At 46.1% G+C, this 26,496-nt stretch overlaps 1 protein-coding gene across 1 annotated transcript; it reads left to right on the plus strand.

Moving 5' to 3' along the window:
• The first annotated feature begins 1,219 nt into the window (after positions 1–1,219).
• On the plus strand, positions 1,220–24,356 carry Ip6k2 (inositol hexakisphosphate kinase 2). Its single transcript, XM_057768126.1, has 6 exons — positions 1,220–1,332; positions 14,690–15,025; positions 16,884–17,106; positions 17,855–18,030; positions 22,708–22,883; positions 23,587–24,356. Exons 2-6 carry the CDS (start codon positions 14,824–14,826, stop codon positions 24,085–24,087), a joined length of 1,278 nt encoding a protein of 425 aa, XP_057624109.1. The 5' UTR covers positions 1,220–1,332; positions 14,690–14,823; the 3' UTR covers positions 24,088–24,356.
• The last annotated feature ends 2,140 nt before the right edge of the window (positions 24,357–26,496 follow it).

Consider the following 26,496-nt stretch of genomic DNA (forward strand, 5'->3'; position numbering starts at 1 on the left):
CGTTTGGGGTTGGTTAACATGAAGCTGGTATTTGAAGTCATGAGCCTGACAACTGGGCCTGTTGCTTTATGCCTATAAATCCCAGCCTGTGGAAGGTTGGAGCAGGGAGATTGCTTAATTTTGATGTCCACCTGAGCTTCAGAGGGGGATCCCTACACAAATCAATCAATATTTTAAAAGCAAAACCATGAGCCTGGGTAAGTGTTTGCTGTATTTCCTGCAGAGTGTAGGTACTTAACAATAAACACTTGAGTTTCAAATTGTGTGAGCTACACCTTTGCAAATGCCCAGGATGCAGGGTTGCAACACTGACCTCCTTTAGGAACAGGCTAGTGGCCAAGTAAGAGGTTCGTCCGGTGTCAGTGGTACCTGTCATGTTCCTGACCTCACACTTACTCGTTCAGGCCAGAGTCCTCCTGAATAACATAGGCTCCAGGACAAAGAAGTCTTATGTAACTTGTATGCTTTGGAGAGTAATAGACCTGTCTTCAGACCCACCAGTTTACAGAGGACTTTAAATCCACTCTTCTTTAAGGCACCCTATGGCTTTTGTCCACCTGTCCACTCATCAGTTCACCTGTCAAATAACCATTTTTAAAAATTATTAGTGTGTGTGTGTGTGTGTAGGGGGCGGAAGCGATCATAAGCCTGTCGCAATGCTTTTGTAGAGATCAAAAGACAACCCGTGGGAGTTGGTTCTCTCCTTCCACCATATGAGTCCTAAGGATTACGTCATCTCAGTGCCCTTAACTCGCTGAGCCATCATATAGCCATTTATTTCTCCATCGTCTGTAGTCGTTCTTCTGTCCGCTCTGTATCGCCATCCCTGTATCCATCTCAGCGACTGTTCACTTGCAGTTTTGTCCATCCATTTGCTAGGGTGACCAGCTTTGCAGTTTGTCACAGAATGAATATTGATTGGCCTTGACATTCCTGTATCCTAGGAATCTTCCCAATGCAGGGCAAACCAGGACTGCCTGTTCATCTACACGTATCCTGGGCATCCGGCAATGGACCCGTTGGCACACAGCCCATCAGTTACTTCAACTACGCCACAGACTGGCCACCCTCCTCACCAGGACAACGCTCCGCCCCCTGCCTGCACGGGCCCCTCCCCCCCCGCCCATTCCGGAAGCCCCCGAAGCGAATCCCGGCGCCCTAGCAACAGAGTCTTTCAGGCTGCCCAGTCCGCTTGCGCGGCTTCGGGTGCGAGCCAATAGCGAGGGGCGCCGGGAGCGAGGCTCGGGGGGCGGGGCTGAGCGCTACCGCAGCCATTTTGGTGGAAGAGAAACAATAGGACGGAAGCGTCGCGGGACTGGGCTGTGGCCGCAGGTAACGCCCGCCCCGCCGGGCCCGTGACCCTGTCGCCCCGGGTCTTTAGGGAGGAGGTTTTCGGTGCTGTTAGCGGACGGGCTTGCTGATCGCTGGGGCCTTGTAGATCGTTTGGAGAGGGGGTTCTCTAGCTGTCATTGTGAAGCGGTCTCCCCCGGTTTGCAGGGGGCTTTGTGTCATCTGGTCGTGGGGGATGCTAGCGTCCCCAGTGAGCGGATGGCTCTGGAGGGGGTCTGCTGGAACAGGGGAGAAGGGGACGACGACTGTATCTTTCTCTGTTTTTGAAGCGGTCACTGGAGGGCAAGATCTCTTGTTTCATTGAGGTCCCCCGGCCGCCACCTCCCAGATCATTGAGGATGGGGTCTTTATCTTTGGATGAAGGGGGCAGCCCTGATCCTCAGGTACTGTTACCTGGGCCCGCAGACGTGCAGCCATTTTGGGTATTGAACGTCAGTTGTGCCAGTCACCTCGTCTTGGATTGGGGGGCGGGGAGATCTGCGCATCCAACCTTACTTTTTTTTTTTTTAAGACATTAAAATGGATCAGAAGATGCCTTTTTTTTATACTGATGTTTCTGCCAAGAGTGGGAATATTTCTTTCACATTTGATCTGTCTTCAGCATCCTTCCTGATGGCTTGTCTTGTTTTAGGATTTTAAATCAAGAAAGCTATACTAGCAGAAAAATGAGTGAAAATGTAGGAACTAGTGAAATCTAGTGCTCTTACATGCCAAAGGAAATAGAGCTAGTCATCGCTTGTAAATAAACATTTTGTTAGCAAAATGTTCATAGAGCAAGAACAAAATAATTTCGAATAGTTTTGAGGAAAAGTGCTGAAGGGATCGAGAGGAAGTGGGAGGAGGGTAAGAGGGGTCAGGGAATGAATATGATCAAAATATACTGTACACATGTTTGAAATTGTCAAAAAAATATCAAAATAGACCCAAAAGGAAAAAAATACTGAAAGTTTTTACATATCAAAAATGTTGCAGACGAAAGGGTTTTCTCCCAGTATGACATCTTGAGAGAAGGAAGATGCTTATTTACTAAGTTGTTGCCATGGAGAATGTATAATTGCAGGGTTTTGTTTTAATTTCAACCGCTGTCACAGATAGAAATATCAAATGAATAGTTACACTTGACATGATTGCCTCTTAAATTTTGGGGGGGTGAGTCAAGTTGATTAAACTATTGACTGTTACTCAGACTGGTTTGCCTTTGCCTACATTCAGATTTTTTTAAGAATAAAATTCAAGTGTGTAAGTGGACTAGACCTGTTATAATTGTAGAAACCAGTTTATTATATGTAATAGACTTCTGTTGTGCTTTGGAGTTTACTGGGGAGAGACAGATTTTGGTCTATACAACCAAGTATCTGAACATTGGAATATGCCACAGGGAGTAATCACTGACTGATGAATCTTAGGCTCCTTTGCTGAGAAGGTCAGGGCCTCCTGTAAGCCCCAGAGATGTCACTGGTATCTAGGCAACAAGGATGGGCTGAAGCATCCTCGGGCCAGCTTGTTAAGGTGAAAATTTTCCACTGTTGGCTCATAAAGAGATGCACTGGGGAAGAATTTACCTTTAAAGGAAGAGTAGTTTGTTTGTTTGTTTGTTTGTTTGTGTGAGGCCGGGTCTCTTTATGTAGCCCTGGCTGGCCTGGAACTCACCTTGTAGAGCAGGCTGACCTTGAGTTCATAGATCCACCTGCCCCTGCCCTCCAGTGTGCCAGGGTAAGAGGCATTTGCCCCCACCTCGGGCAAAGGCAATTAGTTTATGTCGTGGATGATTATCTTATAAACTTACCACATTTTTTTACAGTAGAAAGCAATTAGAAATTAATATGATTACGTTTTAAAACATTTTTATTTTTTAAAATTGTAGTTTGTCTTTTTGTGTATAATGAAAATAACAAGTTGTGTGTATCATGAAGTATATCATGTTGGTAAGAAAATGTCCCTTTCCCAAAAAATTGAATTGAGAGTTCATCAAAAAGTTTGAAGAAAAACATCATTTACAGAGATAATGTGTATGTGGCTTTAATTTGTCACTCATCACCTGATTCAGCTGATTGTGGCTCACACCTGGCCTCCTGTTTCTGGGAGGCTGAGGCAGTAGTTTGCCTTGAGTTCCAAGACTGGACTACTCAGGCCCACACTGAGAGGCCAGTCTCAAAAATCAAAAAGAAAAACTAACCCAAACCAAAACTCAGGTAACTGAATGCTATGTATTGTATCCACACAGGCCTCTTGCTAGCTCACATTGTTTTTTTTTTTTTTTTACTTAACTATTCATTTGTTTGTTTTTTTAAGAAAGCCTCACATAATAACCCAGACTGGCCTAGAATTTATAGCAACCCTCCCGCCTTAGCCTCTAGATGCTTAATGAGATGCTGAGATTATACACATGAGCCACTATAGTTAGCTTGTCTTGTTTCTTCTTTGTGTAGTCTGTCGTGGGACTCACTCTGTAGACCAGGCAGGCTGGCCTCCAATTCAGATCTGCCTACCTCTGCCTCCCAAAATCTGGGATTATAGTTGTGAGCCTTACCATTTGTTTAGGCAGGGTTGTCTACATATATGTACACCAGAAGAAGGCGTGAGATATCATGTGACTGTTGTGAGCTGCTGTGTGGGTTCTGGGAACTGAACTCAGGACCTCTGGAAGAGCAGCCAGTGTGATTACCACTGAGCCATCTCTCCAGCCCCCAGCCTCACTCTTTAAAGAAGGGGGAAAAAGAAGAAAGCCTGATTTAGGAGGGTACATATCCATAAATATTTTTGTTGTTTCTTGCTTTGCTTTGCTGAATGTTAGGTCCAGGGCCTTTTGAAACTGCTCTTGAGTGATCACCTTAGCCCCTAGAAATGTTATTTTGCTTATACATATTTTAGCTCATATCTCTGAAGACAAGAAGTGCTGGGTTTGAGTGACTCTTCACACGCAAAACACTGAGGCATAAGGATCAATTTTACAAATTCTAGAACAGCCTGTGCTACAATGTCTCAAAACAAGGAGAAAATAAGGTTAGCTATGTATCTACAGTACCATACTAACAGGTAGTAAAACATGAATTACAATAGAAGAAGCCCTAAAATCACAGAGATCCACCTGCCTCTGCCTCCCGAGTACTGGGATTAAAGGCTTGCGCCACCACCGCCCAGCAACACTTTAGTTTCTTAATTTATATGTGCTTGTTCCATTTTTCTATTGATTTGTTTACGAAGCACCTGTGCCGTAGAGTTTCTGGTTTTTGTTGATCATTCCTCATGTTTGAGACCTTAGGCTGTGGTAAGTAGCTGGATTTGAAGTCACTCTTATTAATCCTCCCTGTGAAGAAGCTGGAAAGAACCACCAAGGTGTATTGAGAAATGAGCTCTGTGCCTAGCAGTGTCGCAGACTTGTAATTCCAAAAAGGACTGTAAGTTCAAGCACAGCCTGGGCAGTATAGAGAGATCTCCATCTTTAAAACTATTAAAAATCTATTATTATTGTGCGTGTATGGGGGAAAGGGAGAGAAGGAGGGAGTACTTATGGAGGCTAGAGAACAACTCTGGAATTGGCTCTCTTTCTCTTTGTGTACATGGGTTTTGAGGATCGACTTCCAGTTGCCAGGCTTGTGCAGCAAGCACCTTTACCCCCTGAGCCATCTCACTGATGCCTGAGTTTTGTTCTTTTGCCACGAATATGAAACTTAGTTCAGGCTGAAATGGTAGGGATGATTATATATCCGAAATCCAGTTTCTAGGTCAGAACAGGTAGTAAAATGTGAATTACAATAGAGAAAGCCCTGCCGTGTTATTAAATGCTCGCCAAAAAGAACTACTGCCAAAGTGATGAGCACCTCAGAAACTTTTTCACAAAGGCAAACGAAAATGCTAACAGCTCCAGCTGCTGTCAGCGTCACTGTGCCGGGCTCTCCGTGGTGCACGCTTCAGCCCTGTTTTCCATTTTGTTCCTGTCAAGTGTCTCTGGGCTGGTGAATGTCAGGCTTCAGGTTTCTTGAATCTCTGTGCCTGGAGATTGCGCTCCAGTGTCGCTGTCAGAGCTCCTGTGGGTAGTTGAAATCAGCCAAGGTTTCTTCCTCCTGTTTTCTTCTTTCCTTTTTAGGGGTGGCTCCAGGGCCTGGTGCATGCTCAACAAGTATGCTGACCCTGAGCTACTCTCCTCTCCTTGAGTAAAGACGCTGCAAATTACGCTAACTGGTCTTGAACTTGCCCTGTATCCTGACATTCCTTGAGTTTGCCGTCCTCTTGCCTCAGCCTCCCAAGGAGCTGGGATTACGTGGCTGTGCCATCAGGGCCATCTTTTTCTGTCTGCTGTCTGTCATGGAAGGTTGACAAAATTTTTCACTCACTTTTTTTTTTAATACATAGAAATTCACAGTTGAGCAAATGAGAAAATATTTAGTGTTTATGTATCCATTAGTCTTACCACTCATTTAAAAATGGTCTAAAGCCAGATATAACACTCCTATAATCTCAACACTTGGGCTGAGACAGGAGGATTCAAGGCCAACCTGTGTTATATAACAAGACTATATCAGATATAAAGGGACAAGAAAAGGAAGAAAAGGAAATTGTTGACTAAAGCTTGTGTTGATGGAATAAAACGTGTTATAGACCAGAAAGCAAAATTGCATCTTCATTTCGTGGACAGAAACATATGGCGTTAGTCTGGGCTAGGTCTTACAAGGCAGGGGTTATGAGCGAGCGGACTCTCCCTTCCCACTGCTGACCCTATGATACTTACAGCCCCAGCTCTCTGGGCCATTTCACTCTATCTTAAACACCTCCATTCATACTAGCTCACAGTACCAGGCCTTGTCTTGAGCTTTGCCTTTCTCTTCTAGCTGGGGCTGCTTTGGAGCCAACAGCCTTTCCAATCTACAGCTGCACACACAAAAAAGTGCTGCCCCGTGGGCTGCAGGCACTTGTCTCAGCTCCCTTGAGAAATGCAAAAATATTACATCACCCTTTCCTGCTTCTTTTATAAGAGTAATAGATTGTTGTTTTCCAAGTATAAAGTGAACATTAGATAGCAATGTTTTCTCTAACTGTCCTCCCTACTCACATTTTAAGTTTTAATTTATTTTATTTTTCGAAGTAGTTTGCTCAAGACAATAGTTTTCTAACATAGCTGAACAAAGAACTTTTGTTTTTTTGAAACAGGATCTTACTGTGCCACCATGGCAGGCCTGGAACTCGAGGCCAGGCAGGGTGAACTTAGATCTGCCTGCCATGCGCCACCACACCCAACACTTTAGTTTCTGAGATGGAGTCTCAAGCAAGAGATCTGCAGCCTTTTGGTGCTGGAACTACAGGCGTGTGCCACTGCACTGCCTACCGCTAAGTTCTTCTCTGCCCCAGTCTTGGATCATCTTTACACAGATGTTAGTGCTAAGACTGCAGCGATGTTTACCTTAAATTAATCTAATTCTAAGCCTGCCAGCCTCCATTCTGCTGTGCATTTGTTAGTGCTGTGTGCTGTGCATTTGTTAGTGCTGTGTGCTGTGGTACCTTCTTGCAGTTTCCTAAGTAGGGACTTCCCCGAGTCTCACCCGAGTAGAGTGCTATCAGAGCTCTCAGGTTTTGTATTTTGTTGTTGTTTTGTTTTGTTTCTTTGAGACAGGGTTTCTCGATGTAGTTTTGGAGCCTGTCCAGGATGGCCTCATCGAACTCACAGAGATCCACCTGCTTCTGCCTCCTGAGTACTGGGATTAAAGGCGTGTGCCACCACCGCCGCCCAGCGAGAGCTCACAGTTTTATCTTATGGGATACACTAGGGATTTGCAGGCTCTGCCTCTGTTCCATTCTAATGCAGAACAGTGCCACCAACTCTTGAACTTGTCCACGTGTCCAGTGAGGGAAGGGGCAGGGGATGGATGTCCTATACTCCACCAGAGCGTCTTTTTTGTGAAGAGGTTTGCACGGCCACCCTCTAGCTTCCATGCGTAGGCACAGACACTTGTGTGTACATATGTACACTTTTTTTAAACAAAGAAAGAAACTTGTATAAAATGTTTTTGATGTTAAAAATGAATGCCTGCTGTTGGAGTCCAGAGGTGAAGTCTGTACGGGGCTCTTGTGCCTGGTCTCTGTGCCCGCTGCTCTGGGAGGTGCAGTACCTGTTGTAGTAGCAGTAAGGGAGACCTAAGAGCCAGCCAGGAAGCTGTGACTCCGCTCAGGGTAGGCTCCTTCTACTGCTCTTAGAGATCCAGGTACCTGTTGTTTTTCTGTAATGAGGCCTGGATGATAAGTGCCTCTTGTCCACACCTGTAAGGACAATAATCAGTACCTGTCTGAGAGAGTTGTAAGAATGGAGGAGCCGTGTAAACATTAAGTGCTTGATAAACAGGCGTTAGCGGTGGTTCAGGCCTGTAATCTCAGCCCTCAGGAGGTCAAAGCAGGAGGCTGGTGGTTCTTTTTTCCATGGGTGGGGCGGGGTGGGGGGTGGTTCAAGACAGGGTTTCTCTGTGTAACATCCCTGACTGTCCCAGAACTTACTCTGTAGCCCAGTCTGGCCTTGAACTCTGGCCTCCTCTGCCTCCCAAGTCTGGCCTGCCTCTGCCTCCCAAGCACTAGGACTAAAGGCTCACCACCACTCAGCAAGAGAATGATGATTTGAAGGCCAGCCTGGCTGATGGAGGGAGACTCTTGTTTCGGAAAAAAAAAAAAATGGCTGGGAGTGTAGCTCTACTAGAAGTGTGCCAACCCCTGAATTCAGTCCCCGGCTTAGCCTAACCTGAGCTCACCTACAATCACAGCACTTAGGAGGTAGACTTAGGAGGCTTAGATGGTCAGAGTCATCCTCAGCTACTTAGCAAGTTCAAGGCCAGTCTGGGCTACATGAGATTCTGTTTCAAAGAAAGAAGCCCCAGTACCTCTCATTTCTGTTAAAGTCATTTATATTCCGTTATTATTGGAAGTTGAAAAGTTGATTTTGTTTTTCTCCTCTGACCATTCTTGCCTTAATACACTTTAGGGGCTGTGTGTTGGGCCATAATCTTCCCCTGTGAACGTGTGGGTCATTTCTCCAGGTCTCCCATGTGGAGTGAAATTCTTAGGCCCAGAGTATGTGCCATGCCAGTGTTGGTTGTGGGTGGGTTAAAAACTTTCAGGAGCTACTGCGCAGCCATCTTTGGTTATGTGTCAGTTTTGGAAATACTCCATCACGGCTTCTCTCTAGGTGCTAAAAGCAACATGTCCTCAGAATTTGAGGATGTTTCAAGGAGGTCAGAAGACAACTTATGGGGGTCAGTTCTCTCCTAGGAGGTCACATTCAGCTGTGAGCACCTTTACCCCTGGATCGTCTTCTTTTTTTTTTTTTTTTTTTCAGAATTTTTTATGTGTATGGGTGTTCTGCCTGCATGTTTATCTGTGCACCACATGCATATATGATGCATGAGGAAGCCCGAAGAGTGTGTCAGTCCCTTGAGACTGGCATTACAAACAGTTGTGGCTGACATGGGTGCTGGGGATCAAACCTGGGTTCTCTAGAAGAGTAGCCACTGCTCTTAACTGCGGAACCACCTTTCCAGCCCCACACTTAATCATCTTACCAGCTCAATTTCAAAATTTTAAATGGACAGTTGATTGTGACGTAAGCTGATACCTACCTCTTCTGCCTTCCTCTCTCTCTCCATCCTTTCCTGCTCCTCTCTTCACCCCCTCCTCCTTCCTTCTATTTCTCTCTTTATATTTTTTCTGAGGTAGAGTTTTGCCATGGTAGCTCAGGCTGGCCCACTCACTCTCAGGCTGAACCCTGACTCTAGATCTTCCTGCCTTCACTTTCTGAGAGTCAATTAGAGAGGTGTGTGCCCTATACCCTTCAATCTAGTACTCTCTGTAAGTCTTTATAGTTTAAACAATAGAGATTATATAGCTTTTTGTTTTGAGACACTCCCCACCCCTCCCAAAAAAAAACAAAAAACAAAAAAACAAAAAAAAACAAAGAATAATTGTAGTTAGGATTGGTGTAATGTTAGATGGTACGCTCAGTGGGGGCCTTTTGCATCCTGAGGATCTGTGACAGTAGGTAGCCATGACGTAGTGTGACTGTGACCGTAGGTAGCCATGACATAGTGTGACCTGTGACCGTAGGTAGCCATGACATAGTGGTGAGCTGAGAAGCTCTGTGGAGCACCTATTCTATGCTGGTGGGGTTTTTTTGTTTGGTTATTTTGTATTCTGAAGATTCAAGGGTAAACCATGAGCCAAAAATTTCTTCTGTCAGGGGCTGGAGAGACGGCTCAGCAGTTAGAGGGCACTGAGTGCTTTCCCACAGGATCCAGGTTTAATTTCCAGCACCTCTGTAGTGGTCACAACCCTCTGTAACTCCAGTTACAGAAAATCTAGCACCCTCTTGTGCCTTGTGTGCTTGCATGGCACACCAACACATGCACACACAAGCAACTCATACATATAAAATAAAATTAAAAAATTTAAATGCTGTACGTCGTGGCACAAACATTTGATCTCAACACTGTGAGGCAGATGCAGGCAGATCCTTATGAGTTCAAGACCAGCCTGGTCTGTATAGTGAGTGCTAGACCAAAAAGTGGATGTGGTGGCATATATTTCTGACCCTGGCTAAGGTATTCTAAGGATTGTGAGCTCAGAGCTAGCCTAGGCGACATCTTGACACGCACACAGTAGTCTGAAGAAGAGCACGAGCCATTCCTGACAACTTGAGTTCAGTCCGCGGAGCACAGCACTTATTGGAATAGAAGACTGGCTCCCAAAAGTGCCTCCTGACCTCCACGCACACCCTGTACTGCGCCCACGTGTTCATGATGAATGAACAGATGAATTACTGAATTGATGTAGTTTTTTAAAGTCTTTAAGGAAAAAGGCTGAGGCTCAGAAATAGGTCCATCCTGGACTACCAGGCAAAATCTTGTCTGAAAAAGAAGGGAGGAAGAAAAGAGGTTGAATCAGGCATTATCCACATGACCATAATCCTAGTACTTGGGAGTCTAGGGTTATGAGTTAGACTGTAGTTAGGGTGTCTCAAACAAAAACATAAGTAGAAAAGCTAGGAAGATGACTTAATTTTGACCAAGATAGTAACTAGGCTGACCTTGGCACGTGATGGAGATTTATTTTATGTACATGAGTGCTCTGTCTGCATGTATAGCTTTGGGGGGGGGGGGCGTTTTGAGACAGGGTTTCTCTGTAGCTTTGGAGCCTGCCCTGGAGCTAGCTCTTGTAAACCAGGCTGGCCTCGAACTCACAGAGATCCACCTGCCTCTGCCTCCCGAATGCTGGAATTAAAGGCGTGCGCCACCACCGCCCTGCTCTGCATGTACAGCTTTATGTGGGAAGAGGGCATCAGATTCCACTATATGTCATTGTGAGCCATGGAGCCATCTCTCCAGCCCAGGCGATTTTAAGGCTATGATTTGATGAGTTCTTGGCATATTTATCCCAGTCCCATACCCTTGAAGCCACAATGTAAAACATTATCAACCGTGAAGTTTTGGGGGCCTCAGTCAAGCCTGGCCTCTGCTTCAGCCTGTCTCTGTGGTTTGTGCTCCTGTGTAGGAGAGCCAGTGGCTGGCCCCCTGTGTAGCTAAGCAGATGTAAGTGGTGCCCTCAGGCCTGCTGTGGAGATTTGAGTGGAAAGGGTTGTTTTGTACCTTTTGGCTGTGGTTTCTCACACAATCCCTGGTGACTCCCTGACCCTGGGGCTTTTCTTGAGGCAGAGTAAGTGGCTTCTGTGGGTCCCATTTGTTGTCTCATTAAGTAAATTCTGGACTAGTGAGCTAAGAGCCCAGGGGCTTTAGTCACAAGTGTTTAGCTTACAGCACTGGGGAAAACAACAAACAAAAGCACTGGGTCGCAGATCCTTAAACTGACAGTTAATTGATCTTAGGGTGGGCTGTGCAGAGCATTGTCTGCCTGCTCTAGGATGGGTCATATTCTACTTTACTTGTAGTTTCATGAACAACTGGGAGTCAGTGTGGAGAGCTAAGCCAGCTGCTAAGTCTGAAGCTGGGATGCTGTAGGTTGTCGTTGTCTCCAGATTGCAAAAGCTTCACAGCAATCATTGCTAATCCAGGGCTCCTGAAAAAAATAAACCTTAGTCTTTGGATGTTTATAAATTACTGACAGCCTAGCCACAGTAACACATGGCTGTAATCACATTTCAGAGGCAGATTGCTGAAAGTTTCAGGTTATAAAGCAAGACTCTGCTTTATTCGAGGAAAAAATTAGTAACATCCTATTCAAACTGCATGTGGAGCTGAGAGCAGGTGTTTGGGGGCTTTTCTTTCTTCTGAGGTGTTCAGGGAGAAAGTTGATGCTTGTGGAAGTACAAGGGTACTTAGGATAGATGCACCTTTCTCTTCTTACCTTCTAAAAGTGAGACCTGTTGCACAGTGACATCATTCTTAAATTTATGTTCCAAAGTTAAACATAATCGAAGCAAAAGAATTACAGAACAAAACTTACCTTAGTTTTTATAAAAAAACAAAACCAAAAAAGCTACTGGTTACTACTCACTTGTTTGACTACACCTGGAAAAACAGAGGTCCTACTCAAAATCTCATTTTATAGATCAGAAAATGATCCCCAAAGAAGGAAGGGAGCCGAGGGTTAGAGTCTCCCCACACAGGGGAGCGGCACAGAGGCTGGCTCCACTCCACCACTGTCTCACCAGTTTTCTAACCACCTCACAGTTGGGAGTTTTCTGTCCTCAGACTTGGCTCAGGCAAGAATGAGCCTTATTTTCCCTACGCTATCCTGGGAGCATCGCGTATGAACTTCAAGGAGAATTTAGCCATTGTGGCACACGCTTTTAATCCCAGCACTTGGGAAGCAGAGGCAGGAGAATCTCTGTGGTGGAGTGAGCTTCCGGACAGCCAAAGCTACAGTGAGACTCTGGGGGGGGGGGGGAGTGGCAAAGTTGCCGTGTTATGGCTAACAGCTACTGCACACTTAGATCTAGGAGGAAGTAGAGTCTTGTTTGGCCTGCCTGCCTCTGTCCACATCATGGACCACACTGTACAGAGATGGTGTGGAACCACTGGAAATGTTTCATTAGAGGGTAGATGAGCGAGATACCTGGGAAGATACTCTTCTTAGTTGAATGCATTTAAGAAGTAGTATGCAGTGTGTGTGTGTGTGTACACTCATGCCACACGTGTAAGCATGTGTTTGTATGGATACATATGTATGTCCAGGTGCAGGTCAGTCTTCAGTCTTACTCCTCAAGAATTGTCCACCTTGGTTTTTCAAGGCAGGGCTTCTGGTCCTGGAGCGCTCTGCTAAGGCCAGGCTATCTGACCAATGAGCCCCAAGAATCTTCCTGTCTGAGTTTCCCCAGCACTGGGATTACAAGCATGATTCACCACGTTCGTTGTTTCGGTCAGTTGTGGATTCCGGGGATTGTACTCAAGTGCTCAGCTTGACTTGGTTACTACTCAAGTCCTTTGCGTGAGCTTTAAAAACTATTATTCTAGTGTGTGTGATGTATATTTGTATGATCAGAGATGTGAAGTTCAGAGAATAATTCTGTGGAGTATGTTCTCTCCTTCTTCTGTTATATGGCTTCTTGGGACAAACTCAGGTCGTAGGTTTGTGTGTTGGGCTTCTGCCGCCAGTGTTGAGCCATCTCTTTTTAGAAAAAAAAAAATGGTTTCAAGGGAATTGAAACTGTTTAGTTTAGACTGGCCTTGAATTTGTGGCAGTCTTTCTACCCCAGCCTCCCGACTTATGGGGCCTGCTTGCTGCCTTGTATTGCTCTTAGAGCAAAGGTAGTCTTATATCTTGACAAAGACTTTGGATTTTGTTTCCAAGGCCTGGGCATTGGGGAGCATGTTGTACTTTGTTTAGTAAGTATGGTGCCTGACCCAAGTGGTACTGGCAGGCTGACTGTGAGTCATTAGCCTTCCTTTGGTATTGCTTTCTCAGGAAGTCTTTTAGAGCCAGGTGGAGCTGCACACGCCTTTAATCCCCACATTCAGGAGGCCAACCTGGTCTACAGAGCTAGTTCCAGGATAGCCAAAGATACACAGAAAAACCCTGTCTCGAAAGACAAAAAAAAAAAAAAAAAAACCAGAAAGAACTTGGGTGCTGAGACATAGCAGAGCCCCATCTTCTGAAAAGACATGGCTTTTTCTATTGGAACCATAGAAATGCTAGACCTGAGCAGGAGGGAGGACCTGAGACTTTAGGTCCTAGAGGTGGTTGTATTGGGACATCCAGCAGTCTAGGGTTCACTTGGGAGCTTTAGTTCTGAGTGGACACTAGCTTCGGGTGTTTCCTAACCTCCCCTTATTAATTTATAAGAGTCTGTCTCATACAGAGTATCATGAGAGCCAAGTAAGAAGTCCATTAGCAAGCCTGCATCATAGTGGGTGCTTTACCCATGGTGAAGAGCAGCCAGCACATTGGCAGCAGGCTCTTCCTCCTTCCTCCTCCTTCCAGGGGAAATCCTGAACCGGAGGTAGTTCTCACCAGTAAGATCCCCAGCAATCACTGAAAGGTGGTGCAGTGGAGAAAGGTGGTGCAGTGGAGCCGAGTGAGGATATGCCTACATCTGAAGCTACAGCTGGGAAACCCAACCAGCTTGACCTGAGTACACACAGTGTGTGCCCAATCAGATCTAAGGACCAGGCTGTGTGGGCCAGGATGAGAGAGAGACCTGACAGCCCCAGGAGCACAAGTTTAGTTTAAAGGTGTGCCTCAGCTTTTGGTGATCAGGATGGAACTGATAAAAATAGTCGGTGACCTAGAACACTCTGTGTCTTTTTAAATGGAGTAGCCAGCTTCAATCAGTTGTTTTTAGATACAGACGTTAATCATTAAAGCGGGTTCTGAGCTCCATTGCTAATAAGGTTAATGGGGCTTGGCTTTGGCTTTTGGCAAGGAGCAGTATTTGTGGACACCCTGAAGGAGTAGTTCTTATTAAAGAATGCGTAAGTTGGTTTTCCCTGTATTGAAATCTGTTCTATAAAAATATAATTAGCGAAGTACCTAAGGCACCATTTTACCTTTAAGTGTGACAACCTTAATTAGAAAATGGTAAGGTTTTATCTGAATACTGGGTTGGAAATTGTGCTTTTACGCCGTCGTGGCTTTGTGTTTTGTTTGTTGTCGTGGCTTTCTAATGCTTTGGTGGTTTAGGGGCCCCTGGAGCTCATTCTTTGCCCGCCAGTATCTGCCCCGCCCCTACTCTCCCTCCCTCTTCCAATGTTTGTCTCTTCTGGAAGGAGGCGGGCAGGGGTAGGCAGTGTGGGCGGAGCCCTGTGTGAGCTCAGGCTGTTTGTCTTCCTGCTGAGAAGGCCCAGGACTGACTGAAAGGCTGTTCTCAGGCTACTTTCAAACCTCATGTCATCATTGTGTTTGTTTCCGCCAGATTGTCCTGGCCTGTACAAACCTAGGAGCAGAGAACAAACAGACAGACGTACCAAGGACAGACAGTAGACGGAGGACGCGCTGGCCGCTGGACCCCGCTGCCTCCCCTTCCTTCCCGCTGCCTGTGTCCGGAGGATGAGCCCAGCCTTCAGGACCATGGACGTGGAGCCCCGAACCAAGGGCGTCCTGCTGGAGCCCTTTGTCCACCAGGTTGGGGGGCACTCGTGTGTTCTCCGATTCAACGAGACAACCCTGTGCAAGCCCCTGGTTCCTAGGGAGCATCAGTTCTACGAGACCCTCCCAGCTGAGATGCGCAAATTCACTCCTCAGTACAAAGGTGAGCCCCCAGCTGCTAGCGGGGTCGCCAGGCTGCTAAGATGTAAGGCACTTGGGCAGTGAAGGCCCTGGCAGCAGTCCTGGGAGCCCTCACTCCCTTCCATTTACCCTTTTGTTTTCCCTTCTCCTTCTCCTTTTGGCCCTCAGCCCAGCACCTCACACCCTCAGTTTTCAAGCCCTGGGAAGATTGCTCAATTGTTTTGTTTTCTGGATTTGCTTTGAGTTTATTTTTGGTGGAAGTATAGTTATTTTTCATGTTCAGGTGTCTCCTGCTCAAGGTAACCCATAGTCCCCATGTGGGACAATTCTGGAAGACTTTAGGAGGATTTTACCCAGAATTCTTGCTGCCTGCTTTTTGTCCTCCAGGAAACCAGAAGCCCTGGTGATTAGGTAGGCTGGGAGCAGGGTTGAGTCAGATGGAATGCAGGAGTGGGAGGATTGTGCTGATTACCTCCAGTCCTTTGCTATTACGGAATGTCCTCAGAATTGCTGTGTGAAGGCAACCCTTTGATTCACACATAGTGACTTTTTCTTCTCTTTTTATAATGATGTACTTCAAGGGAACGTCAATCACCAGCATGGTGTGTTCTTTCCTGGGGAGGAGGGGGAGCCTTTTATAAATCAGAAGAGAACTTATTAAGAAATAATTTAAAATATGTATTACCAGATATAAAAAAGGCTAGAACAATTTAGATTCTCCTGTTCTTTAAAGACAGGATGGACTGGGTTTCCTTTCTACTTGGAAATGCATGTGGTGGGACTGGGGGCGTTGGGGACCCTCACTTGGTCCTTTTCTGTTATTTTTTTCAGGACAAAGCCAAAGTTCCCTTGTTAGCTGGCCACCCCTGCCCTGTTTTTATCCCCTTGGTCCTTCCTTATGCCCACAGGGAAGTGTGGTCCCCTGATACCCCCCTCGGCTCCTCTGCGCCCAGAGCTGGGGGCCACCTCAGAAGTGTCGTCTCTCTCTGAGCATGCATTTTCCCTGCAGCAAGCAAGCGGGCGGGCAGCAAGGACTGAGCAGATTGAGTGATCGTGGGGCAGAGAGGCCTAGAGGAAAGGTGTTCAGCCAGTCGGCTGTAAGGCGCTCGTCGGCACTGCTGAAATGCTCCCACCTGGCAGCCCCTTCCTCAGAGACTGTCTAATTACACATGGCAGGTCCTAGAGACTCAGAAGGGAGAGCTGCTTTCAAGGCTACCATGTGTCTGTGTTCCTGCCCCCTCATCTGCTGGTGTTCTTTTTGTTCTTTTGTGACACAAATGACAAAAACCAATAAAAGCATAACTGAGAAGGACAGAAGGCTTGGCTCGCCACCCTTGCAGGGTGCTAGAGAAGCCTTGACCAGGGTGTCTGTGTTGTGTGGTTTGTTTGCTGCTCTCCTTTGCTTTGCTCACCCAGTTGTCCCTCCCCTTCAGCACATTCCCCTGCACTCGGGCTCTGCTTTAAAGCAAGCCTCCAGGCCGTCGGAGTTTCTGTGGAGGACATACATTTCTTATGAGATATATATAGAGTGATGTTTTCGTGTCTCTCTCAGGATTAGAAGAGTTACATAAAAATTAATAAACATTTTTAATGATGGAAAAATGTGTCTTGTAATTCTTTGGCCCTTGCCTTCCCTTGTTGACTGCATTAGAGAGGAAGTCTCTCTCTCGGCCATGTTTGCTCCCTAATTGCTTGTCTGTGTGGTGTCACTTTTTTCTAGCTGTTTTGATATTTGTTAGGTTTGCAGATGAGTTTGGGGCCTCTGGCAACATAGAGACTAAGGAACAGGGTAAGAAACAAAACAAATGTTACAATCATGTTATCTAGAATGCTTTTTTCTGTGGAAATAAAAGTCCCTTCTGCTCCTCACCCCCTTTCAGGTGTGGTGTCAGTGCGCTTTGAGGAAGATGAAGACAGAAACTTGTGTTTAATAGCATATCCACTAAAGGGGGACCATGGAGCTGTGGACATTGTAGACAATTCAGACTGTGAACCAAAAAGTAAGCTGCTAAGATGGACAAACAAAAAACATCATGTCCTAGAAACAGAAAAGAGTCCCAAGGAATGGGTGCGCCAGCACCGGAAAGAGGAGAAGATGAAGAGGTGGGTAAAGCTGAGAGGATGTATTGGGGCCTTGGTTAGAGTCTGGTTCCATGCAGCTAGGAGCTCCTGGTGGACCTGTGTGTAGGAAGTTCACTGCTGGTCCCACATGCCTGCTGTCTCTTATTGGCTCTGGGTTAGGTCGTGCCATTTTGCATAAACAGCTGAATGGCAGCTATAAAGGATTGACTCATTCCTTCCACAGCTGCTTTGTGCGTGGCCACAGGCAGACTGAGCCATTGCTTTACCTCAGGCTGCTTGCTGATGGTGGGGACAAAGGCATCAGTTAGCCTCTGCTAACGTGAGGACCTGTGTGGGCAGGACAGGTTGGCAGAACTTATAAAAATGTAAAGTGTGTGTGGTGTGGTCAGGTAGATAGATGAACTGATCCCAGTGCAGTTTCACTTCGCGTCTCCCTGGTCTTGGAATCAGGAGACTGCATGTACCAGAGGTCAGGAGTCTATTGCCTGGAAAGGGGGAATAAAGACTGTCTGCCTCGTAAGCTGGGGGGAAAGGCCATTGTTACATCTTGCTGTAGAATAGCAAATTAAAAACTTTAAATTTTTAATCAACTTACTACAAGCAGATACATGATAAAATGCACCCATTTAAATACCTGATGAGTTTGGGTAGACTGTATATTTTAACCATAGCAAATAAATATCCATCCCTCTAGAAAGCTTCAATATTCTTTCATAAAATTTAATTTTGATAATACATTATGATTTATTGAATCCTTATTTCTTTATAGTCATAAGTTAGAAGAAGAATTTGAGTTGCTAAAGAAATCTGAAGTCTTATACTACAATGTAGAAAAAAAAGGAAATATAAGTTCCCAGCTTAAACACTATAACCCTTGGAGCATGAAATGTCATCAACAGCAGTTACAGAGGATGAAGGAGAATGCGAAGCATCGGAACCAGTACAGTATCCTTTGTCGTAAGGCATTTCTACTCGGGGGAAACGAAGAGAAGCAGCAACGAGGGTTCCAAGAGAGAACTTGGGGAATTGGTTGTTGTACGATAGCAGGTCTCTGTATAGCTCCACTGGACTAGAGCACTCTTTTCTGGTTGCTGGGATTATAGGTGTCTGCCACTACACCTGCCTGATGTGTTCTAGTTGGGGTGAGGCTGTGTATGCTTCTGCACACACACCACAGCGTATGTGAGGTCAGATGACAACTTTCAGGAGTCCGTTCTCTCCTTCCACCAAGAGGTTCCAAAGATTGAACTCACTGAGCCATCTAATGGGCCTGGTTTGGTTTCATGTTAGCTGTGATTAATTTCCACCTTAGAGTTGTGCCTTTGCCTAGGTATTTCAGTCCCTGTTCACCAGTCTGCCGTACAAACCACTAAACTCTCATTTCCTGGCCTCAGATTTTCTTTGTTTTGTGCAGTTCTGGGAGTCTAATCCAGGGTTGGATTTGGCAAGGATTGGGGACACAATGTGTATAGAGATCTGAGAACAGTTTGCACGAGTCTGTTCTCTCCCTCATGTGACCCACTAAACAACCTCGCTGCCCACGCCCAGTATCTCTTTGGTTTTGTTTTTTTAATTTTATGAATTGAAATTCCTGAGAATTTTCTTAACCTTTACTAGGAAAGAAATCTTAAAAATTGAGTTCCTAAGTGCTTATCACTGAGAATTGGACGTTAACCTACTTGAATCGGTCTCCTGCATATGCCCGCAACCAACATTTTTAAAGTTCTTTTCTTTTTTGAGATTATGATTGCATCATTCCCTCTTCCCCTTCTTCCCTCCAAACTCTCCCACATCCTCCTCTTTGCTATCTTTCTGATTATTGACCCGTGTTTTTCTTGTTTTGTTACATACATGTATGTATATACACATATTCCTAAATATAACCTGCTCGGTCTGTAGAATTTTACTTGTATGTATAGCTTCAGGGCTGGCCATTTGGTATTGGACAACAGTTGGTGTGCGCTTTCCTGGAGAAGACTGTTTCACTCTCAGCATGCCTCACTCACCTGTGCGTCTTTGTGTAGCACTTGTGGGCTTTGCCGTGTTCTCTTTACCTTGTCTAGTGTTGCTGTCCTTGCTCTCTTTACCGTGTCTAGGGTTGCTGTCCTTGTTCTGCTCATGTTTGGCAGTCATGTTGGTGAAACTTGATAGGTGTGGCTTTCGACATTGCTGGGAGACACAGTCTCACATCAAATTCCCTAATCTTCTGACTCTTATGGTCTTTCTGCCCCCTGTTCTGCAATGTTCCCTGAGACTTCGGGGCCAGAGTTGTTTTGTAGTTGTATCCATTGGGACTGGGCGCCAGAACTCTGCATTTTGACTGTTGTAGCCTTCAAAGAAAAGCTTCCTTGATGAGTAAGGTCTATCTATAGTTCTATAGTTATCAGGCTAGACCCTGGAGACAGGTGGAAACTGACTTTTTTTTTTTTTTTTTAGGTACAGGGCCTTGTGCAGGCTAAACAAACCTTACCACTGAGTTAATTTATGTCACCTACCCTTGCTTAAACAGTTTCCCCCCTGAATTTGATTCTGAAGCAAGTCTGATATACATGATTTTATCTGTTTTTACCCGACTATATATCCATAAAAGGTAAAGATATGTTAGCATGAGGACCATTTTGAGTCCCAGCATCCATATAACAACAGCTGGACTGTAATCCCAGTAGTGGGAGGGAGACAGGAAGATCCCTGGAGCTCATTAGCCATCCACACTAGCTGAATCATTAAGTACCCGTCTCAAAAAAGAAATGTGCAAAGTGATTGAGGAAGACAAGCGTGTCAGTAACTTCTGCTCTTCACACGTGTACCTACATTCATGAGCATGTCCAAACAGCCACAAAGATATTTTTTAAGAAAAGGATATTTTAACATTAATACTATTTTACTTCTCAAAAATAGTAATTCTTTTATATAAAATAACTATTTTGCTGGACATGCTGGTCAGCATGTCTTTAATCCAGCATTCAAGGTGAGGGGAGAGGGCAGAGGCAAGTGGATCTCTGAGTTCGAGGCCAGCTTAGTTTACAGAGAGAGTTCCAGGACAGCCAGGGTTGCACAGAGAAACCCTGTCTCAAAAGAAAAAAAGAAAGAAAAAAAAAGAAAATGCCTATTTCATGTTCTTATTTCCCAAATTGTGTCAGTAAATGTGTTTTTATTGTTGGTCTGTTTGAGGGAAGATCTGTATAAAGTTCATGGGTGGTGTTGGATTGAAGTGTTGGAGACTTAACATATTACACCCATTTTTTTCTTCTTGGAGATTTCCTGTCAGAATAAACAAGGATCAGTGATAGCGCGATATCTCTGGTGGTTAGAAATAGGGCTTTGTCTGCAAGCGTGGAGACCAGAGTTTGAATCCCAACACCCACAGAAGATCTGAGCACGACTGCTCAGGTCTGCAGCCCCATTGATGTGGGGCAGAGACAGGAAGACCCCTGGAACTTGCTCACCAGCTGGGCTAGCCGATTAGTGAGCTCCAGGTTCAGTGAAGAAACTTGTCTCAAGATGTAAGGTTTGGGCCGGGCGGTGGTGGCGCACGCCTTTAATCCCAGCACTCGGGAGGCAGAGGCAGGCGGATCTCTGTGAGTTCGAGACCAGCCTGGTCTACAGAGCTAGTTCCAGGACAGGCTCCAAAACCACAGAGAAACCCTGTCTCGAAAAAAAAAAAAAAAAAAAAAAAAAAAAAAAGATGTAAGGTTTGGGAAGTGATAGAATAAGGTACCGGATATCTGGATTTCTTTTGCAGTGATACATGCATGTGCATATTAGAAAGGCATGGAGTTTTCCATGTTCTGGATTTTACTTAGTACATCCCTATGGTATCTTATACATATGACCCACTCCTCTCTTTCCAATAGGCTGATAACTGGATCTAAAGACTTGATCAGATGCAGGTTCAATTCTAGGGCTACAAGTAAGAATCCTTAAAAAATGGTATTGTCCATTGGGAAACATGTTTAGCTTTATTTTTCAGTCATTGGTTTTGAGCCACCTTTTTCATTAGATGGCTTCCTAATTTTGTTAGTCATTGACTGGAATTTGACAAAGAATAATCTTGAGGTACAGTTGGGAAGAGATTAAATGCTCATTTTTCTTTATTTACTAGATGTTTGGAATAACTTATCATTCATAACATGGGTGACCCGAGACTGGTCCCACGAGGGGCTGTGGCAAGTCACCCGAGGCTTCGCAGTCCCTTGGCTGGTGGGAGACAGATAACGGCATGCAGAGAGAGCTTGTGTAGAGTTTAGTGGGTATTGGGAATGGCATAAGAGTAAGGGGTTATGGAGGTTATGGAGGGAGGGGAGAAGGGGGTGGAGAGGCAGGTGGCAGGAATTCTACTTGCCCCAAAGTGGGGGGGATTGGGAGTAGGCAGGGCTTGTCTCTTAAAGGGACAGGGTACCCAGGTGACTGGCCAGGCCAGCAGATTACAACATTCCCGCCTTTCTCTTACAATAAAAAGGCAGGAAGTTAGGCATGGCAGGTTAAGGGGATTGGGACGGCAGGTTCTCAAAACTGCTTCCTACTTATTTGTGGGTGTCGAAGTCTTTCTTTGGAGGCCTGAGAAAACTGGGTGCTGGTCACATCCTGGGGTAGCTGGTTGCTTTACTCCTGTCCAGGATTTGTGGGGTGGAACTGTCTGGTGTCTCTTGGACTGGCAAGTTGTTGGTAGAGCAGAGGACAAAGTTAAGTTTAGGAAGAAAAAATTTTTTAGGACCAGGGAATTGAGAGGGCTGTATCCAACCAACCTGTTTAAAGTGGGTCTTTCAATTCAGCTCCCTGGAACTCACAAGAATTCTTTGAGTTTGTGAAAACATAAGTTTTAGACACATACATTGTATAAACAGCATCATATTTATGTCAGAATGACTGTGACAGATGTTTTTACACAATGAAAAGTATCTTTAGAAAATGACCAAAGAGAATTTACGATCCTGATCTTGCAGCAGTGGTAGAAGTATTCTGCCAGAGTTGGATTAGAAGCAAGTTCCAGGACAGCTGGGACTGTTAGACAGAGAAATCCTATCTCACAGAACCGAATGAATGAATGAATGAATGAATGAATGAATGAATGAATGAATGAAGTCTGAGCTGGAAAGAACTCACACTGCTGTTGGAGACCACTAAATCAGTTCCCAGCATCTGCTGTGGGAATTCATTCTGCCAATAGCGTTGGGTACCAGCCTTAAGACGTGGCTTCTTGCCTGCAGATGTGATCTCTTAAAAGGAGAAAGAGAAGTCCTATACTCTCTTGGGCTGTGAAGACCGGAGCCAGGCAGTGTGAAGCAGTGTGTGGCTGGCTCCCAGCTTCCTCGATCCCATGAATCTGTTCTCAGCAGCACCCCTCAATAAATCGATATATATATACATACATACACACACACAGACATGGTATGTGTATCTCTTGGCTGGGAGCCCTGGGCCTGTGTTGAGTTCAGATACTGGCTATTGTTATTTATGCTAGTTCCCTGGTAGTTCAAGGGGACCTCTGAGGTCTCTCCTCAGCTCTGAGCTCCCTCTGTGGAAGACAGCATAGCCAATGAATGGGGTGTCCTGTGGACTTAGGCTTCTGTAGTCATTACGTGCAAACACTTGACGTTTGAGGTATTGTCCTTAACTGCTCAGAATTTATCTTACTGGAGAACCTAACTTCCCGCTATGAGGTACCTTGTGTCCTGGACCTCAAGATGGGCACACGTCAGCATGGCGACGATGCTTCAGAGGAGAAAGCCGCCAACCAGATTCGAAAATGTCAGCAAAGCACATCTGCGGTCATTGGTGTGCGTGTGTGTGGCATGCAGGTGAGGAGAGTGCACATCCTAACAGATTACAGGTGTCCGATGGCTGTCCCCGAAGAGTTCAAATTTGGGGTCTTTCCCCTTTTGGAAATTTAAAACTCCTCACAGTCAGTTTTTCCCATTTTCCTGTAATAAATACATCTGGTATGCTTTATTTAAAGCAACAGCAACAGATCTGGTAGGGCTGCATCTCATGTGGTAGAGTGTGCACCTAACACACGTGAGACTGTGGGTTCAGTACCCAGTATCAAAACCTAAACAAAGCAGATTTGAGTGAGCTGAAGATATAGCTCAATGGTAGAGTATTTGCCTTGCATACACAAGGCCCTGGATTTGATCTCCAGAACAGACATACACACACACAAATTAAATTTTTTTTTAAATCCACATTTGGTCTTACCTGAGTCTATTGCTTTCTGGTTAAAAAAGAAAGTGTTTATACCTTGTTGAGCCCTCTGAGGCTAGTCTGGCTGTCCGAGTCCATATCTGTGTATCCATATACTAGGATATAAAATTAAGCCACCTCTGTTGATGTAGTTGCAGAGTAGCGTGGACTAGATCCTAGGTGATGGGGCATAGTCTGGGTTGGCGCTGACCAGACAGCGCTCCTGTGTGACTACAGGCCACAAGGTCCCATCACCCTCCTTCATGTAATGGTGAGGTCTTGAAAAGCCTTTTGACCCCGACTTGCTGATCTCTCCCACAGGTGTACCAGGCAGGCACTGGGCAGCTCATGTTCATGAACAAGTACCATGGGAGGAAGCTTTCCGTGCAGGGCTTCAAGGAGGCACTTTTCCAGTTCTTCCACAATGGGCGGTACCTGCGCCGAGAGCTTCTGGGCCCTGTGCTCAAGAAGCTAACCGAGCTCAAGGCCGTGTTGGAGCGACAGGAATCCTACCGCTTCTATTCAAGTTCCCTACTCGTCATTTATGATGGCAAAGAGTGGCCAGAAGTGACCCTGGACTCAGATGCTGAGGACTTGGAAGACCTCTCTGAAGAGTCGGCTGACGAGTCTGCTGGTGCCTATGCCTACAAACCCATTGGTGCCAGTTCAGTGGACGTGCGCATGATCGACTTTGCACACACCACCTGCAGGCTGTATGGCGAGGACAGTGTGGTGCACGAGGGCCAGGATGCTGGCTATATCTTTGGGCTCCAGAGCCTGATAGACATTGTTACAGAGATAAGTGAGGAAAGTGGGGAGTGAGCTTGCTGGCTATTTCAGTACCTGAGAGACTCTCTGTGTCCCCTACAGCTGTGCTGTCGGGGAGGAGGCCAGTATGGCCAGGTGGTGGCCTCTGCAGCCTGGAGCTGATAGACAGTGGCCTCTGTGAACCCCAGCCTGAGCCAGCCCCAGCCGTGCTCAGAGTCTTTATTTATTTTAACTATTTCTTCAACATTCCACATTTGATGATGCAGATACCTCTTTCTTCCCTGAGTGTAAATGTTCTAATACAGATCTTTTTGTTTATTGTATACAGTGATGCTGTCATTCTTTCTAAGCGTGCAGACTCCCACCCTGCAGAAGCCTCCATGTGCTGTGACCTCCCAGTCCACGTTCCCACTCTGTAGGCTGCATTGAAGCCATCACAATGGTTTGGCTTTGTCCAAAGAGTCCCAGTTCAGCACCTTGCAATCATCAAAAACAGATATTCCCCTATGCTTATTAGCCAGGTCTCCGTGGTTTATGCTGGCTGGATCTCTACCATCCTTACGTAGAAGTACAATTGGCGTAAGTTTTCCCATAGCCCTACACAGCTTAAGGAGAAGTTGGACAACAGGCCTTCCAGTCCTTCGGTTCTTGATTTCTCCTAGGCATTGGCAGCAAGTAACTAATTGTCTAGGCATAGTAATCTCAAATATCCTGGACCGCATGCAGGGGTCTCAAGGAGCCACTGGTCTGTGGTCTACTGGGAGCCCAGGTAGAGGGCATGCAGGGTGCTTTGGGCTTCCCCTGCCACCACTCCTGCCCAGCAGTTCTACCATTGTGCCAGTCTCGTCTTCACAAAGGCCTCAGCTCCATCCTAAGGTCCACTACTGCCGTGTGCCTGCAGAGCTTCTGGAGCAGGGCAGGGGGAATCAAAACTTGGCAGAAACAGACTTGGTACGGAGAAGCCAAGGTCTGATGTCAAATTCTTGTCTTAGCTGAACTTCCGACAGCTCTCCCAAGTCCCATTAGGCCTGCTTCTACCATGCTCAAACAGATGAATGAAGGCTAGGTGGGGTCGGACTCAGGAGCAGAGGCAGTGGGATTGCTGTTAGTTTGAGGCCAGTTGGGGCTGCATAGTGAGACCCTGACTTTAAAAAAAAGAAAAAAGAAAAAGGCACACACCCTTAGTCCCAATACTTGGGAAGCAAAGGAAGGAGAATCATTGTGAATTCAAGGCCAGCTTGGTCTTACATAGTTCCAGGATAGCTAGAAATACATAGTGAGACCTTGCCTTAAAAAGAAATCAAAACAAAACAAAAAAGACACCTTGAAGTCTGATGGTGCATGCATCCCATGCTCCCTAGATGCAGGCTTTCAGGGGAGAGTAGGTCACTCCAGCTCCCCTGATTCCCTCTTCAGCTGGGACTCAGGGATGATAGGCGGTTCAAAGATTTAGAGGTCTGGGCTGACTATAAGCTGAAGGTCAAGGATGCTTTTTCTTTTTTGTCTTTTTTATTTCTTTTGAGACAGGTCTCACTGTGAAGCCCAGGCTGATCTTGAACTTACTTTTCTCCAGCCTCTGCCTCCTGGGTACTGGAATTACACTAGCATTCAGAATTCAAAACACATTTTCCAAACTCCATGCATTCAATCCCTACTGTGTTAGCCTTCTGCCCCTCACCCCTTTTTTCGGGAGAGGGCCATTTGTGAGTTTGAGGAAGGAGGGCAAGGTTACATACTGCCTTGAAAACCGGGAGATGCACATACAGAGAGAGGAGAGGGCGAGAGAGAGATGAATGAATATGACCTCAAGATCATAGACTTGGAGTCTTTTGTGACAACATAGCAATGATGGGTAGAAGAAGTTAGAGCTTGGTCCAGAAGCGAGTGCTCAAGCAGAGAACAGCTGCAAAGACTCGGGGCAGGAAGGAAGGCAGCCAGTGGCCGAAGGGGGTGCGTGTATGGGGAGCAAAAATGCCTTTCGGACAGTACGACCTGGTTTTGTCTCTCATCCTCCACACTTGTCCACCACCTCAGTGACAGAGCAGGGACTTGGTGCTAAAGCATTGTGAGGCCTAGACACGCTGAGAGGACCCCTCCCCGAGAGGGACTTCTAGGCGTCTGATCAGTATTCCTCAAAGCAAAGTGCCATCACCCGATCTCGGGGGACACACCGGCTGCAAGCAAGCCCTGGGCGCCTTCCTCAGGAGGTGGGAAAGAAAGCAGTGCTCTCACCTGAGTGGGGAGGGAGAGGTTGAATGGGGGGGATAGCCAGGCAGAGGGAGATAGGACCTGGAGCCCCCGACTGGAGTCTGAGGTCCGAGCGTCCAGAGTCCCTGTAGCAACACCCCGCCCCGTCGAACCTCTCAGGGCCGCCAGGGGGCGCGGCGCTCCAGTGCTGGAACCGATTCGTTCCCGGGGCGGGGCTCCGGCGATCGAGCATGCGCACGCGTGGCGTGTCACGGG

The sequence above is a fragment of the Chionomys nivalis genome, chromosome 4, assembly GCF_950005125.1.
Source record: "Chionomys nivalis chromosome 4, mChiNiv1.1, whole genome shotgun sequence".
Classification (NCBI taxonomy): domain Eukaryota; kingdom Metazoa; phylum Chordata; class Mammalia; order Rodentia; family Cricetidae; genus Chionomys; species Chionomys nivalis.